At 46.8% G+C, this 16,703-nt stretch overlaps 2 protein-coding genes and 1 long non-coding RNA gene across 7 annotated transcripts in view; 2 read left to right on the top strand and 1 right to left on the bottom strand.

Annotated features, from left to right (window-relative positions):
* LOC144068766 (uncharacterized) overlaps positions 1-16,703 on the bottom strand; it is a 227,688-nt gene that overhangs the window by 136,823 nt on the left and 74,162 nt on the right. The window lies entirely within an intron of this gene.
* Positions 64-11,021, top strand: braf (B-Raf proto-oncogene, serine/threonine kinase). Of its 2 annotated transcripts, XM_077593832.1 has the most exons (20): positions 64-275; positions 1,379-1,480; positions 1,560-1,829; positions 2,241-2,344; positions 2,436-2,538; positions 2,635-2,783; positions 2,867-2,983; positions 3,062-3,221; positions 3,289-3,328; positions 3,931-4,050; positions 5,593-5,729; positions 5,802-5,919; positions 5,990-6,074; positions 6,149-6,325; positions 6,402-6,448; positions 6,523-6,641; positions 6,711-6,842; positions 8,088-8,222; positions 8,782-8,935; positions 9,034-11,021. In XM_077593832.1, the coding sequence occupies exons 1-20, from the start codon at positions 117-119 to the stop codon at positions 9,054-9,056; spliced, it is 2,451 nt and encodes an 816-aa protein (XP_077449958.1). In that variant the 5' UTR covers positions 64-116; the 3' UTR covers positions 9,057-11,021. The 2 variants fall into 2 exon arrangements, with proteins under 2 accessions (XP_077449958.1, XP_077449959.1); XM_077593833.1 differs by lacking the exon at positions 3,931-4,050.
* large1 (LARGE xylosyl- and glucuronyltransferase 1) overlaps positions 12,481-16,703 on the top strand; it is a 63,352-nt gene continuing 59,129 nt past the window's right edge. The window contains exons 1-2 of one of the 2 annotated variants that reach the window (XM_077593638.1): positions 12,481-12,620; positions 14,155-14,235. The gene's annotated coding sequence lies outside the window, so the exon portion shown is untranslated. Of the gene's footprint in view, positions 12,621-12,902; positions 13,113-14,154; positions 14,236-16,703 lie in introns of those variants that run through there. The other variant, XM_077593637.1, reaches the window with a different exon arrangement.

Here is a 16,703-nt window from a genome sequence, read left to right as displayed (position 1 = left end):
TATATCTGCTGAAGAGGAAGTGAGGCAAGTCTCGCGCGTGCGCAGTAGCAAAAAAATAGCGATTCTCTTCCTGGTCCCGATCCCGTAGTGACACACTCAATTTCTCCCACTTTAAAATGGCGGCGTTGAGCAGCGCCGAGTCCCCACCACCCGTCTTTAACGGAGACAGCTCGGAGCGGCGGCCAGGCGGGGAAGGAGGCCTCGAGGAGCTGGGTGCTGCGCTCGAGCCCTCCTGCTCCGCGGGGACGAGCCCCGGAGGACCGCAAGATGAGGAGGTAGGTAGGCTAGCGGGCGGCCAGGCAGGCGCTTTACGGCAACGCTGCGATGGAGAAAGGGGGGGGGGCGAACGAACGAACGAACGAACGAACGAACGAACGAGCGGGCGGGCGGGCGTTCGCCTGCTCCGAGCGGAGCTCGTACGATGCTAATGGGGAGGAAACACCGGCTGATGCGTGCGGCATCCGGGGCGCAGGCGGAGGCGGGGGCTCCATTTCAAGGCGCGACGTGCGGCAACTGGACGCGGAGGGTTCGCGCTGTGTGCCTGCCTGTCTCCCTCCCTCCATCCATCGCTCCTTACTCGGGGCCTTGCGCGAGCTCTTTATTCCGGCGGATCGCTCTCCGCCAAGCCGCTGTTGACACAACAAAGACGGGTCATTAACGGGAGGGGGCACCGCTGGCTGGGTGGGTGTCCGATAGTCCGCTGGAAGCTGCCACTTCGAGTCGTGCTTCACTATTATGCAGCTGCACAGGTTACTTTAAGGGCCATATTATACGCACATAACGACAAAAGCCCCATCCCCAAAACAAATAACATCAATTAAAACATGACCATGCTGCTTCTGGTTATAAACGATATCCCATTCAATTCACCCACCGTAAAAAGCACTTGATTTCCATTTTCTCCACGGAGAGCAAGCTGTAAATTTAGCTGCTCCGGGTTGGAAAAATTCTCCTCCTCCATCCCCAAAGCGTGCATTTGACTTAATTCAATGCTAAATTGGGAGTGTGGTTGTGAGTAGTGATCTACAGCAGCAACGCATTTTTGAATGACTTGTTGAACTGCAATAGGCGACTTCAAAATAAAGGTGAATTCATGCCTTGCGATGTGTCTTTTCGACATCCGTCAGGCCCATTTTCAGCCGTCAGACGCGCGGCAACGTTAGCGACGTGATGTTTGTCATGCTACGGGTGTTTTGAAGGGATTTGGCTACTTTAAAGATGTTGACCTTTCTATTTGATTAGACTGCACTAATGTTGAGCAATCCGTTTTGACGGCCCGTGCCGAGCTTTTTGATTCCCCGACGCGGGGCGCCGCCCTCTGAATTCAAGTTAACAATTGGGGGCGTGGCCTTTCACTCATGTGTGCTCCACGCCGCAGATCTGGAACATCAAACAGATGATCAAGCTGACCCAAGAACACTTGGAGGCTCTACTGGACAAGTTTGGAGGAGAACACAACCCCCCTTCTATTTATCTGGAGGTGAGCGCCTGCTTTTCTATGATCGACGGAAGGCTGTCTTAGGAAAAGGCACCCCCACTTGATCCCTCCCCCTCGGCAGGCCTACGAGGAGTACACCAGTAAGCTGGACGCGTTGCAGCAGAGGGAGCAGCAGCTGCTGGAGGCCACGGGCAACGGCGCGCAACTTTCCTGCTCGCCGGCCCTCCCGGAGGGCAAGATGGCGGCAGGCGGCGGCGGCGCGCAGGCTTTCCCCGCGACGCCCAACACCCTGGCCGTCCTCCAGAAACCCATGGACCCCGGCCGGGGCAACCCGCGCTCCCCGCAGAAGCCCATCGTCCGGGTTTTCCTGCCCAATAAACAGAGAACGGTGGTACGTAAGCCTCTACCGCAAAAATCCACGTATTGCGGTTAGATATTCATATATAATATATAACATATATGCGTCTAAAAAAACGGTGCGTCCTTTGTGTGTTTAAAATACAGAAATAGCACTCGTTACTGACACTGCGGCTAAAAATACGATGCGCCATAAAGTCGTGAAAATACGGTACATTTTAAAAAAGATATAGATTGTGTTTTATTGACGAAATCCCATTTATGGATCTTGAATGGGCATCTTATTAGAATATACAGTCACATTAGTGTTTACATTGGTTGTAAAAACAAACAAAAAATGACAACATTATAGCATCATTTACGAAACAATATGGGGTCCGCTAAAATTTCGTTACGAGGGCGGCGGTGGGAAAGTTGACCCTTTGTTTTCCCCGATGACCTTCAGGTGCCCGCCCGCTGCGGGACCACCGTGCGAGACTCGCTCAAGAAGGCCCTGATGATGCGAGGACTCATCCCCGAATGCTGCGGCGTCTACAGGGTGCAGGACGGGTGAGCGTCGTCACCGCCGCCTTCTAACCTCCGGCCGGCTCGGGCGCCGCCCGTTAGCTCAGCCGGCGTCCCCACGTGGAAAAACCCCCAGGGAGAAGAAGCCCATCGGCTGGGACACGGACATCTCCTGGCTGACCGGCGAAGAGCTGCACGTGGAGGTGTTGGAAAACGTGCCGCTCACCACGCACAACTTTGTGAGTAGCCAGCCATAAGCGCCGGTGCCACACGTCGGGGGTCGCCCGCCCGCCCGCCCGCCCGCACCCGTGCCAACGCCACGCGCTCCTTGACAGGTGAGGAAGACCTTCTTCACGCTGGCCTTCTGCGACTTCTGCAGGAAGCTGCTTTTCCAGGGCTTCCGCTGCCAGACGTGCGGCTACAAGTTCCACCAACGCTGTAGCACCGAGGTCCCGCTAATGTGCGTCAATTACGACCAGCTAGAGTAAGTGCCCGACTCGACGGCTCAACGGCAAGGCCGACAAGGCCGAGGTGGCGGGCGCCGACGGTAAACGGCGGCTCTTGCAGCCTGCTCTTCGTGGCCAAGTTCTTTGAGCACCGGCCTCTGTCCCAAGAGGCCTCCTCCGAGGGCGCCACGCCCGTCTCCGAAGCGTGCCCGTCGCTCCCCCCGTCCGAGTCCGCGGGGTGGGTGACGCCCCCGGTGGCTTTTGAAATCGGCTTTTCTCGGCCGGCGCGCTAACTAACGTGGGCTCCGGCGGGCAGGTCTCTGAGCCACGCCGCCCTGTCGCCGTCCAAGTCCATCCCCATCCCGCCTAGTTTCCGGCCCGGCGAGGAGGACCACCGCAACCAGTTCGGCCAGCGGGACCGCTCGTCCTCCGCGCCCAACGTGCACATCAACACCATCGAGCCGGTCAACATCGACGTGAGTCGACCGGTCCCCAAAAAGTGTTTAAAGTCCCGTCCTGACTCGCTCACCCTTTTTCTTCCAGGATCTGATTCGAGATCAGGCTTTAGTGAGGTCAGAAGGAGGTAAGGATCCATTCTGTCTTTTGATTTGATTCAATTTTTTTTTCGTTCCCCACCATGTCTGCGTCGTGTACTATGGTCTTTTTTCATGTGCTTTTATGTGCGTGTGTGTGTTTCGGAGAGAGAAGAGTTTAAATAAAAAAATTTAAAAAGCGCGCAACGACAGTAACTCCATTTTTGCGTTCCAATTATTGCCCGCCAATCGTTTGCCCTCCTCAACGATTACGGTTACATGAACGATTCCAGATGCATTTGTGAAATGTTAAAAGAAAAAAAACCTGCGTCATTTGCATGGTGAAGAATTCCCGACAAATCGCATTCTTAACAATATGTCTTATTCCTAATACCCACGTTTTGATGTTTAAAAACCCGCAAACCACGTCTAAAATGTTTAATGAATATATAGTCATTTCCATTGGTGTGTGTTAAGAAGGAATTTTAAGAATGGACCCCCCGCACCCCCTTTCCCCAACGTGCCAGTCAGTTTTTTTTTGCCAAAAGTGGTTATGATGGACCGGGGGCTCGCCGCTTATCTGGAATTGAGAGCGAGGGGGCAGGCTGAGTGAGTAGCAGTGATGGTCTGTCTGTCTCTCTTTGCCCCGCAGCCCCCCCGAACCACCCCGCCCGCTGCTTGAGGAAGCACCGAACACGGACCTCGAGCCCCCTCCTATACTCCTACCCCAATGACATAGTGTTTGATTTTGAACCCGAGCCTGTGTTCCGAGGTAGTCAGGCCCTCTCTGTGTGGTCTCGTGACAACACCCCCCCCCCCCCCTCACCGCCACCCTCCCCCAACACACACATCCACCAACACCAGCCCTGTGTCTCATCCACTGTCATCATCATCATCTTCATCACCACCAAGCACTAATTCCTCAATGTCTCCCCCTACATTCTCACATTTCCCCACGACGCAAATTGACTCATTCTCCCCTTTTGAAGCTAAATCTGCACACAGTCAAACCTCTTTGTAACATTTCATTCGATAGAATATGTCAAGGATTAACACAGGTAAGTCCAGATGACGATAGAGCAGGGGTGGCCAAACTGGTCGGTCCGCGAGGGCCGCTGTGGTTGTCGGGTTTTTTGTTCCAAGCGATCCAGCACAGCCTAATCAACCGATGGGGGGACGGAATCGGGGGTTGCGTGTGCGGTTGATTGGTCGCCGTCTTTTGGTCGCCCCGACCGCAACAACGGGCGACCAAAAGACCGGCGACAAAACAATGTAAAACAACAGTGTCTACGCATGAATAAAAGCCAACAATGGCCATGAGCACTTTCACTGAGCCGACGTGTGAGTGTAGAAGAAGAGTTTGTATGTACATGCGTTGTCCCTTTAAGAAGCGACGTCCGTCAGGGTCTTAGCTAGTTCTCCAACAAAAAACAATAAAAGTCCAGGAAATTTGGGGCTTTTCTTTAGCCTTATAATGACTAGGGCATTAAGTATGACTAAATAGTCATTCGCAGTTTGTATTTGGGGAATTTGAGCAATGATTTAAATGGTAATTATCAATAACCTTCCGGGCCGGACCAAAAGATCGGCCACCAAAAGACAGGCGACCAATCGACCGTGTACCCTGGGGTTGGTGCGCAAGCACCTGACTGCAATCCACTGATTGTACAGATTGCTGAAAAGGTGTCTTCTTTATGGCTTGGAATGAAAACCCGCACCGTCGCGGCCTACAGTGGAATAGTTTGGACAACCCTGTGATAGAGCAATTGAAAGATTGAATACAAAGCAAAGCCCAGAAAGACTAGTTAGCGTTGGGCCTTTTCAGAGTCTAATGCAGAGGTCTCCAAACTGGTCCTGGAGGGCCGCTGTGGGTGCAGGTTTTTGTTCCAACCGATCCAACACAAACAGTTTAACCAATGAGGTTTCTGCTGAAAAAAGAAGCACCTGACTGCAATCCACTGATTGCACTTCTAGGATACCAGATTGGTGGAAAGGTTTCCTCTTACCGCTTGGAACGAAAACCTGCACCCACTGCGGCCCTTTCTGGAATAGTTTGGGGACCACTGGTCTAATGCGAGGGATATCAACATAAATAATTGCTAACGGTGACCTTAAAAAAAAGGTACTTTGTGGAAGGTTAACTCCTTGAAAAGTAGATCTTGGAGCCAAAATGTAAAAACAGTCTTGATTTAGATGCTTCCACCAGACCCGAGCGAAGAAAGAGGCTTTAGCATATCGTCCATCAAAGACCCCCGCCCGTCCTCCAAAGGCAGCGGCCTCTCCGCCGACCTCACCTTTCTATCCCGACTTTCAGGATCTAGCGCGGGACTGTCGGCCACTCCGCCGGCTTCGCTGCCGGGCTCCCTGAGCAACGTCAAGGTGTCCCAGAAGTCGCCCTGCCCGCAGCGGGAGCGCAAGTCGTCGTCCTCGTCCGAGGACCGCAACAAGATGGTGGGTTCCCGCTTCCCCTGAGCGCCGGGTCGGCCCCGGGTTGACGCCGCCGTGCGCCGCCGCCGCCGACAGAAAACGCTGGGGAGGCGGGACTCCAGCGACGACTGGGAAATCCCCGAAGGTCAGATCACCCTGGGTCAGAGGATAGGCTCCGGTTCCTTCGGGACGGTCTTCAAGGGGAAGTGGCACGGTAGGAGAACCGGAGCGATTCGGTGGCCGAGTGGCGATCCGGTGACCGAGCGAGGGGCGCTCCTTTCCAGGCGACGTGGCGGTGAAGATGCTGAACGTCACCGCCCCGACGCCTCAGCAGCTTCAGGCTTTCAAGAATGAAGTGGGCGTGCTCAGGTAAGATGGTTCGGCGCCGCTCCCAGTTCCTCCCGGTTCCTCCCCGGTTCCCTCACTGTCGCTGGGCACGGCAGGAAAACGCGCCACGTCAACATCCTGCTCTTCATGGGCTACACCACCAAGCCTCAGCTGGCCATCGTGACGCAGTGGTGCGAGGGATCCAGCCTCTACCACCACCTGCACATCATCGAGACCAAGTTTGAGATGATCAAGCTCATCGACATCGCCAGGCAGACCGCTCAGGGCATGGAGTGAGTGACCGAACGCGTGGGAGGAATCTCACCTGGGCCCTGACTCCTCCCACTCCCAACCCCGTCCCTCCCGCAGTTACCTGCACGCCAAGTCGATCATCCACCGCGACCTGAAGAGCAACAGTATCTTTAAAAAACAAAGAAAAGCCTCGGGAAAGAGCGGCGTTTGGTTTTTTCCTTCAAAACTTCCCTCGCAGATATTTTCCTCCACGAAGATCTGACGGTGAAGATCGGCGACTTTGGCCTGGCCACGGTCAAGTCCCGCTGGAGCGGCTCGCACCAGTTTGAACAGCTGTCCGGCTCCATACTGTGGATGGTGAGCGTTCGTTCCCGATGGAGCGGAAGGCCCAAGCCGTCCCATTAAAAAGCTCCGCCCTCCCCCTAGGCGCCGGAGGTGATCCGGCTGCAGGACAAGAATCCCTACAGCTTCCAGTCGGACGTCTACGCTTTCGGCATCGTGCTGTACGAGCTCATGTCGGGGGCGCTCCCCTACTCCAACATCAACAACAGAGACCAGGCAAGATCTTATTTGTCTCTTTGCTCGCGGCTACCGATGCAGTCCGTGTCGCTCGCCGTACGAACCTGACGTGACTTGGATTGGATTGGATAACTTTATTCATCCCGTATTCGGGAAATTGCGTTGTCACAGTAGCAAGAGGGTGAGGATGCAGAAATAGGAAAGGCATTTTAGACATAAATAGATAGGTAATAAATGGGTTGGGTTAATAAATAAATACCTGATTAAATATAAATATATAAGCGTGTTGCTGAAATATATGTGTGTATATGTATATATATATATATATATATATATATATATATATATATATATGTATATGTATGTGTATATGTATATATATATATATATATATATATATATATATATATATATATATATGTGTATGAATATATGTGTATGTGTATATATATGTATATAATGTATAAATATATATATATGTATATAATGTGTATATATATGTATATATATATGTATATAATGTGTATATATTTGTATATAATGTATATATATATGTATATATATATGTGTATATATGTATATATATATATATATATATATGTGTGTGTGTGTGTGTATATATATACATACATACATACACACATACATACATACACACATACATACATACACACATACATGCATACACACATACATACATACACACATACATACATACACACATACACACATACACACATACACACATACATACATACATATATATATATATATATACACACACATACACACATATAGATGTACATGCATGCATACGGTAGGTCTTAACACACAGCCATTTTTTTGTTAAAGAGCCTGACCGCTGACGACAAAAAGAAGTTTGAGTCTATGACTGCCATCGTCCATTGATGATGACCGCTATTTTTGTACGTCACTTCAAAATTAAAATTGACATAAAGTACTTTTATTTCCGAATCCTCATTCAGCGCCAAAGTTAACCTTTTTTTTTTTTGTTTAAACCGGCCCTTCATTGTTATTGCAAAACAGCCTGTTATTTCAATGGCAAAAAAATGAGCTTTAGCATTCCAGGTATAGACAAAAATATCTTCTTCAAGTAAGGTAGAACACTTGAATTTTTTGGCACATTACTCTCCACTTATTGACTATAAATATAGTATGTATTTAGCCAAATTTGATAGAGGAAACAGATGACTGCTTTTTTTTGGCAGCTGCTTATTGATGTCTTAGATGAGATACAATTCAAGTTTATTCCTCTGTGGGCAGATCATATTCATGGTGGGCCGAGGTTACCTGTCCCCCGACCTGAGCAAGGTGCGGAGCAACTGCCCCAAGGCCATGAAGCGGCTCATGGCCGACTGCTTGAAGAAAAAACGGGAGGAGCGGCCTCTCTTCCCGCAGGTGACCTTTTAGCCCAGGGGTCGGGAACCTTTTTGACGAAGAGAGCCATAAACAATTCATATTTTCTAATGTTATCCCTTGAGAGCCATACTCCGAATTTAAAAGTCAAAATACATGTAAATGCGTTCATTTGTTTTTAGTAATTTCACCACTTTTAAAGTGGAAAACAACATTGACAACATTCTTATGCAGTTGCTAATCAATGATAGTATGCATTCCAGAAGAGTCTAATGCAAATTAGAAAAAACAGTATCTCAGCTCTGTCACCAGCGGTTTCCATATTTTAGCTCACAGATTAGCAGAGAGCCAGATGCACCCATCAAAAGAGCCACATGTGGCTCCCGAGCCATAGGTTCCCTACCCCTGTTTTAGCCCATTTGGATTGGATAACTTTATTCATCCCGTATTCGGGACATTTCATTGTGACAGTAGCAGAGGGTGATTAGACAGACAGAACAGTCTCAAATTAAAGACACTCATATATACAAAAGTCATTAAAATGCATACATCTATAATAGTATCCAGAATAACCCCAACACCCTCCCACCCTCCCTTTCAGATCCTGGCGTCCATCGAGCTGCTGGCTCGCTCGTTACCCAAAATCCACCGCAGCGCCTCGGAGCCCTCGTTGAACCGAGCCGGCTTCCAGACGGAGGACTTCAGTTTATACGCCTGCGCCTCGCCCAAAACGCCCATCCAGGCGGGAGGCTACGGTAGGCTCCCCCCCCCCCCCCCCCCCTTCTCGTCGGCCCCGCCTCTCGCTCCCGTCCGACCCCGACCGACCTTTCTCTTTCTCTTCGTCCGCTTCCAGGCGAGTTTTCGGCATTCAAGTGAACGCCGCGCCCCCGTCCCGGCCCGTCCCGGCCCGTCCCGGCCCATCCCGGCCCCTCCCTCCTCGCCGCGGATTGGTCGGTCCCCGGAAAAGATAAGCAAACTGACAATGTCGTCTTAAAACGCACGCACCGTTTTCTTCCCGACGTCAAATTGGCGGCGAGGACCCAAAAAAAAAAAATCAATTCGTATCCAGAAAACCAACCACCGATCCAGCGAACCGAAAACCGCGGAGAAAAGGGCTACGCGGCGAGGAAGGAGCTCGCCGAGAAGTCATTGGAGCGCAGCCCCCTTCCCAAAAAAAATACAAACAAAAAAAAGCTAGTTTTTCTATATATCCGTCCGTATATCTCGACGTTTGCCATGCTAGCGGTTGCGAAACTTTCCAATCATTTCAAAAGCTCAGTTTGCTTTTTTTGGGGGGCAATAGAGGCGGCCATTTTTTTTTCGGGTTAAGAAGCGACTTATTTGCCATGGCGATGGAAGGAAAGGGACTATTTTTGGATCGTTTTTTGAAGGATCCATGCGGAAAGCCGTCGTATCTTTAAGCTCTTTTTTCCGTACGGATTCCAGTTTGAGGAGCGCATTTTTGTGCACGTCCGTTTCTTTATTTTTTTTTTTAGGTGTTTGTATTACATGGCTTTAAAATTGCACTCGGATCAGAATCCTTACTTTTGAAGATGGCTTTTTATCCTCCCAGTCATTCCAGAATTTGCGCTTTTGTTTTGTTTTTTTGTTGCGATTCGCGTAGGGACCAGCAGTATTTATTTGCCACGATTTATGTGATTCTCCATTTTTTTTTTTGTGAAGCTATCTCGCCAAGTCTGTGACTTCTAGACATGCACTTTGTTGAAAACGATGGAAGGAAATGAGCATTTCGCCTCTTTTTTTTTTTTTGGCGTTTTCTTTTTCACGTTTTTTTTTTTTCCGGAAGCGTAGTCGTTGATCTTTGGCATCCGCGGGACCCGATGTGGACCGTCGGGCTTTCGTTTGGCCACGTGTATCCAGAGCTGAGCTCCCGTTTGGATCGCTTGTTTTTTTGTTGTCATGGAAACCAAGCTTGTCGTCGCTCGCGGGTCATGAAGGATTCTTTTCCACGCGTTCCACTTCCAGGCAGCTCATTTTATACAACTTTTTGACTTTAGCTGAGCTAACATCGAGTCCGTGTTTCGCGTAAATTTTGCTTTGCGGTGATGGCGAAAAAAAAAAGGACATGCATGCTTTTCATTGATTCTGAATGTCAACATTTTTTTGTTGAACACAAAACACTAAAGGGGAAAAAAACGATGGAATCCTGAAATGGGAAAAATTTGCATTGCGCAGTTACCCAATAAAAAGCATGCATTTCCCCAAAAAGCTAAAAATTAAATATCAGAAATGTCCCAAATAAGAAAAAATGTATCTCCAATAGAAGTCATTTTTTTTGCTATTTTCTTTACGTCTTATATTTGTCTCACTTGTTTTTTTTTAGTTTTCAGGAGATTTTGACACTGAAACAGAAGATGTTTTAGAAATCCGGAGATACATGCTTTTTATTTGCCGCTTGACATTTATAAGCTTGAAATCATTGTTATGAAATCTATTTAAGACTCGATGTTTCATGAGCTTTTCAAGATGACGCTAACTGAAAGGTGGGCTGGCATATCACAAAAGTTGAAATTCATCTCATTTTCTTTGAAATTTGACTTCTCAAAACTCCACTCTTAACGTGTCTTTCAAATGCTTTTGCTTGTTTTGTCCATTCTGCCCTCCCACATGTAAATAGTGTAGAAAGAAAGAAAAAAAAACTGTCGGAAAGTACAAGTTAACAAAAAAAATGTCCAATTGTTCAAACAAAGACATTTCATGGAAACGCTTACGTGGTCAAGGAGGGGATAAACACAATGTTGTATCATAGGGGGAAAGAGCTTCATGTATTTGTTGTGAATATGAGAAACTGCTATATTAAACAAATGCATGAAAAGATGAGCAATGAGCTTTTGAACCACATGGCGGCAGCATTTCGACGTTTCTCGGATCCTTTCTTTCACTATTTCATCACTTTTTGCCCTTTTTCGTTTTTGGATGAATTCAAAATGAGGCATTTTTTTAAAATAACTAAAGCAAAATCCTCTCAATTTTTTGCTGCACCATTCAATTGGACGTGAAGCCAATCATTTTCCAGGGCGTTCCTAGAGATACATTTGATGGATTCCCCGTGATAAAATAGCAATATTTTGGATTCCAACCACGTGACTGCGTTTTTGGTTCCTCGTCATACTTCCGTTAGATCTAGCAGTTAACTCGCAACCGTATGCCTCCAAATGTACAAACCGCTCGATATCAATAGCAACCTTAGGCAATCATTACTGATCTGCATTTGCGTTTTACTTAAACACGGCCTAAACGCTAAAGGCCATCCTCCCACACTGGCTTTATCGAGACCAGAAAACAAAGGACTTCTACTTTTTCGCTCAGACTTGTGCGAGGAGGCGTTTTTGTTTTTTTTCCCGCTGTAGGCATGTGTTCTTGAGTGGAGAATTCACGCCACTCTATTCTTAACCTCTCGTCAAGCCGCGGAATTCATGTTTTCAAAGCAGGCCTTGACGTGCAAGCGAAATAGTCGCATTTGTTGGGGAGATGACGGTGACTATGGTAACAAGATGAGCTTGGAAATGGTGCTGAAATGGCCTTCAGTACTTCAATGATCAACGGAGGCCGCCGCCGCTGTCTTCTTTGAGGTCCTCCAACGCAAGACCTCCGTTTCTTCTCATCTGCCGGTTTGGAATCTCATACCTGTCAACCTCTGCCGATAACTGCCCTTATAAATGATTATTGATTCCCCTTACAAACCCCTCAAAAACCTTACAAACACCGTACGACTCGTACGAGTCGTACGGTGTTTGTAAGGTTTTTGGGGGGTTTGTAAGGGGAATCAATAATCATTTATAAGGGCAGTTATCGGCAGAGGTTGACAGGTATGGAATCTGGACTCTGGTTCGTGTGGCGGCCAAACCATCCCTTCATGGAACGTTGGGCTCACGGCAGACACTTTTCCGGCCTTTCCTGACCTTTGCCGACCTTCGCCGGGCCCCGGGAGGTTCGCCTCTTCCACGGAGAGAAGTTTCGCCACAATACGGTAAATCCCATTCCGCCGAACGGGTGATACGTCGGCGGCGAATGCGATGACGCCGCACCGAAGTTCACGTAACAGAAAACGTCAAATTCCTGTGCTGCCATATTGTGGCGTCTATAAGCTGTGACATGCAAAACATGCAATTATTTTATGTCTGGTTGTTTTTTTGGCACATTTTAAATAGTTTCTAATGAGATAGAAAGTCTAAGGGAGTTGAGGAAATGGGTTAGGGGTTAGGGATAGTATAAAAAGGGTGGCAGACACATTTTGATAGCTAAAAAAAAAGTGTAGAGGAATTAAATATGACATTTGGCCGGAGAAAAAAAAAAGCACTTTGCTTAATGGCTCGGCTGAGAGTTAAATAAGTGTCCATTTTGTTCCATTATCTTTCCTGGAGGTGGGACGCTGTCAAAACAAGAGCAGAAGATTGTCGCCTTCGCAGTGGAGAAGAAGTGAGTATTCAGTCAAAATCTACATCGCAGGTCATATTTTGAGGTTTCATCTTACTACTTAAATTATGTTAAGAAAGAACATGGTCTTTTGTTTTTACAAGAAAAAAAGCCTCGTCTTTTTTATTGCATATAGTCTTTTTTTAAATAATTAAGTCTTACTGTACATTGTCTTGTTTTCTTTTGAGGAAAAAAAAACCTTAGTATGAATGGTATTTAAAATAAAAGGCTTCCTGTACACGTTTAAAAAAAAATAGAATTGAAGTGGTGGTTTTATTTTGTATTTTCCTTCCGACGCACCTGTTTGCTGTTTACATCATTAGCAAGACAATAGAGCCCAAGACCGAAGATCTGCGTGGCGTTTTCTGCCCCTAAAATGAGTTATTTTGCATAAAAATAGTTCTTTTTTTCCTCCCCTTTTGCTTCGTACCTCCGTCACGTTATTGTTTTATTTCTAGTTATAAGACTGAAAGTCGAAAAGAGCTCTCGTCCAAGGTAAGAACACGTACAAACTAGTATTTGTTTGTTTGTGACACGTCACCTTTGTATTCGGACTTTGAGCAAAAATCACCTCCCCATAAAGGTTATTATAATGCCGATTGCATAAATGACTATATTAATGGTGAACAAAACAATGAAAGTTTTACATTGTAGCTTTTGTAGTAGTGTTAGAGGGCGCCATTTTGGCTCTAACTGCTCGAAATGCGTACATAACGAGAAATAGATGAAAATAAATGCTATTTTGGTCATTGCTTTTACGAAATGGCACCATTTCTGGTGTATAATCTTCGTATACTACGTTACTATACCATAATAATAGTACTACATTTGTTAAAGCCAGTGGTGGGCCGTCAGGGCCTTCAAGGCACTGGTTAAAGCAGTGTTGCCCAACCACTGTGATGGAAACCATCTGACCACAACTCCTGTTTGGAGAGAAAATGTCATCAAAATGGCAAGGGGAAATGGTTTTTGGTTGTTTAAGTTGACGTTACACGAGCCGGAAGTTGTACAGCAATGTAGTACTATAGTTTGCTCCCTTTGGTGAAAGCTAAAATCCCAGGAGAAGGCGTCCAATTACGGAGAAGGACGGTCGCTCGCTTGATGTTGGACGCCCAGAGACGGACAGTTTGAAGGCTTTGCAACTGTGTCCTCTGTCCTCGCTTACCGATGTGTTATATTAAGGGCGGCCGTCAAAGCTCATTTCTATTTGGATTCCGTCATCTGCTCCCTGGCGTCTCCGGTGCTTTTCTTCATTTAGCAGTCGCTTCACGTGGGATGAATGGCGAGAACCAATTAGACTCCAAGCTCGCTCTCGTCTTCCTCATCACGGGGCCCAAGTGGAGTGTCGGCGTTACACGGGGACTTTATTTCAACCTAGATAGATACACACTGCGTTGTTCATTTGAACACGGAATTGAGTATATTTGAGCCCGAAAAAGAAGACACAGGCCAAATTTGATTTTCAATGCGACCAAACATTTGCTTTTCCAGTGAAATGGGAAGAAAATACTAATATTTTGTTTGTTTTTTTCTTCAGATTTGAAATACATGAGGGTCGCGCCCACCGAAATGGCAAAATCACCCTCGCCGAAAGCTGCTTCACTTTCTTCTGTTTCTGGTAAGTTCTGTTTCATTAATCATGTTTGAAGGAATTTAGAGTTTTGAAGTTTAGCCCCAATAGTCAAAAATATGCCCCCCTTTAAGAAATGACTGTCATTGGATTGGATAACTTTAATCATCCCGTAATCGGGAAATTTCGTTGTCACAGTAGCAAGAGGGTGAGAATACAGACACAGAAAAAGACATTTTAGACATAAATAGATAGGTAATAACTTTTTTTTTTCTTGGGGAATCCAGGTGTTGCGTAGCGCTAACAGCTGATCCTTTGTGTAAAACAGCGGAGGCATGGCTGAGTGGGTCAAAAATATAATGTCCAGAATTCGCTAAGATAAACTAAACTAATAGATCAAAGACTGCCTCTCGCACAACTTGAGTCTTGAAAGTAAAGTTTTAAAACATTAAAGTTTGGAATATAATATATAAAGCAAAGTAACAAGTAAAATCTTAAGAGACAATAAAACGTAAAAATAAACGATAAAAAAGCTCTAAAAAGCCCTAAAAACACAGAATACGAGTGAGGGTTAAGTAATTAAGTAGCCAAAATAAGTACAAAAAGTAACTAAAGTGGTTAGCAGCATGTGGAGTTTTAGTGCAGTACAAGATAAGTCTTGATTAGGTGCAACTACTCCAGTTGAGTATGATGACTGCTCTTTAGAAGAAACTGTTTTTGAGTCTCTTTGTTTTGGCTGTTATGGTTATTTAAAATGTTAAGGTGCAGTACAAGGTAAGTCTTGATGAGGTGCAGAACTCAAGGTGAGTAGATTTTATATTTCAAAGTATAAGAAACTGTTCTCGATTCTCTTTGTTTTGGCTGTTACGGTTACTTCAAATGTTATGTTACTTCAAACCTTGCGTTTTGTACAATACATATTGCCCCCCATGCCACCCCATGGCCCCATCCACGCCCCCCCATGCCCCTCAGGCCCCCTCAGGCCCCCCCATCACCCCGAAATTTCCCCCAAGCCATCTCTCTCTCTCTTTTTCTTCCCCTTCCCAAATCGATACAGCCATTTGTTCCCAGATGTCTTTATGGTGACGCGTCTTTGCATACTTGATGAACGCCCGCTGTCCGAAGCTGTAGTATCGATCTTTCAAAATGGCCGCTATTCAGCAGAGATTTTCAGTCTGTCTAATCAGAGCTCGGGCAGCTCCGTCCATACGTCAAGCCGTCGGAACAGAGCACTTAATTCCAAACGCCGTCACTTGTGCGCACGTGTGTGTGTGTGTGTGTGTACGTAGTTTAGTTTTTTTTCATGGGCAATTTGTCCTTTGGAGACAGCCGCCCGCTTAAGGGAAAGCCTTGTGAATCTTAATCTAATTAAATGCGGGAAAGAAGCAAAGGCTTCCCGGTCGCCCGATACTGGCGAAATTATGCGTCCCGAGGTCGGAGGTCACGCGGCGACGCCCAAATTGACTTCTCCGTCGCATCGTCTGCAATTTTGATTTGTCTTGATTAGTAAATGATAGGTTTATTAATAGTTATACTTTAATAAAAACAGAGAGACATCGTTGACATACTCTAGCTACGAAACTTGCAAGGAGAATCCACCCTGACTTCGTCGTCGTCGTCCCAGATGATTCTGAAGAACCGGCATCCTCCTCTGTCCATTTAGTCGTGCATAATTCAAAACATCTAAGGCAGGGGTCGGGAACCTTTTTGACGAAGAGAGCCACAAAAAAATCATATTTTCCAATGTGTTATTCCTTGTGAGCCATACTACAAATTTAAAAGTCAAAATACATACATGTAAACGAGTGCCTTTTCAATTTCTTATAGTAATTTCAGCACTGCTCCAATACATATTAATGATTTAAAATGCACATATAATAACATCCCCGAATAACACCAACAGTAATCCAAAGAGTTGGTTCATCCGTGAGTTGTATTAGATGTAGCGTACGGTGTAGCTTCTTCATTTTGGAAGTTTTGACTGCAAATCCGCCAATGACGGACCTCCTTGGACGTCAACGGCGGTGAATGACGATGGCCCGCCCACTTTGGGGCTTCCCGCCGCAGCCGGAGCGCTCGGGAGGCTCAATTAAATCCGTCGCTTTGGGCACCCGGCGGACTAAACGACCGCGCGGCCAAATGTCATGTTTACAAATGGAAAGCGGCGGTAGCGGCGGCGGCGCTGGCAAATAAACGGCGCGGCCCGTTCCTTCCTCGATGCATATTTATGCTCCCAGGTGGGCATTTGTCCAGACCGCCCAGAATATCATCCCCGCTCTTAGCGGGAATTAGTATGCCCACGCAAATTTGGCGTAAATGTCAGGCCGTGTTTGGCCGTGGCGTCGGCCCCGCCTTCATTGGCCGAGGATTCAATCCAATCAAAGCTCCCCAATTCCTGCTCTCCAACAACTCCAGTACCGTTTTTGTTTCTTTTTTTTCCGGACTGTAAGTCGCACTAGCCAATGAGTGCGCAATGAAAACTGAAAAAATATATTAGGGGTGTGCATTGCTTCATA

The sequence above is a fragment of the Stigmatopora argus genome, chromosome 23 (assembly GCF_051989625.1).
Source record: "Stigmatopora argus isolate UIUO_Sarg chromosome 23, RoL_Sarg_1.0, whole genome shotgun sequence".
Lineage (NCBI taxonomy): Eukaryota > Metazoa > Chordata > Actinopteri > Syngnathiformes > Syngnathidae > Stigmatopora > Stigmatopora argus.
This window is presented reverse-complemented; position numbering and strand designations above follow the sequence as displayed.

Coding starts and splice junctions, on each gene's coding strand:
- braf (XM_077593832.1), top strand. CDS start 117: ATGGCGGCGTTGAGCAGCGCCGAGTCCCCACCACCCGTCTTTAACGGA. Junction 276..1,378: donor GAGGACCGCAAGATGAGGAG/GTAGGTAGGCTA, acceptor TCCACGCCGCAG/ATCTGGAACATCAAACAGAT. Junction 8,223..8,781: donor AGCGGCCTCTCTTCCCGCAG/GTGACCTTTTAG, acceptor CCTCCCTTTCAG/ATCCTGGCGTCCATCGAGCT.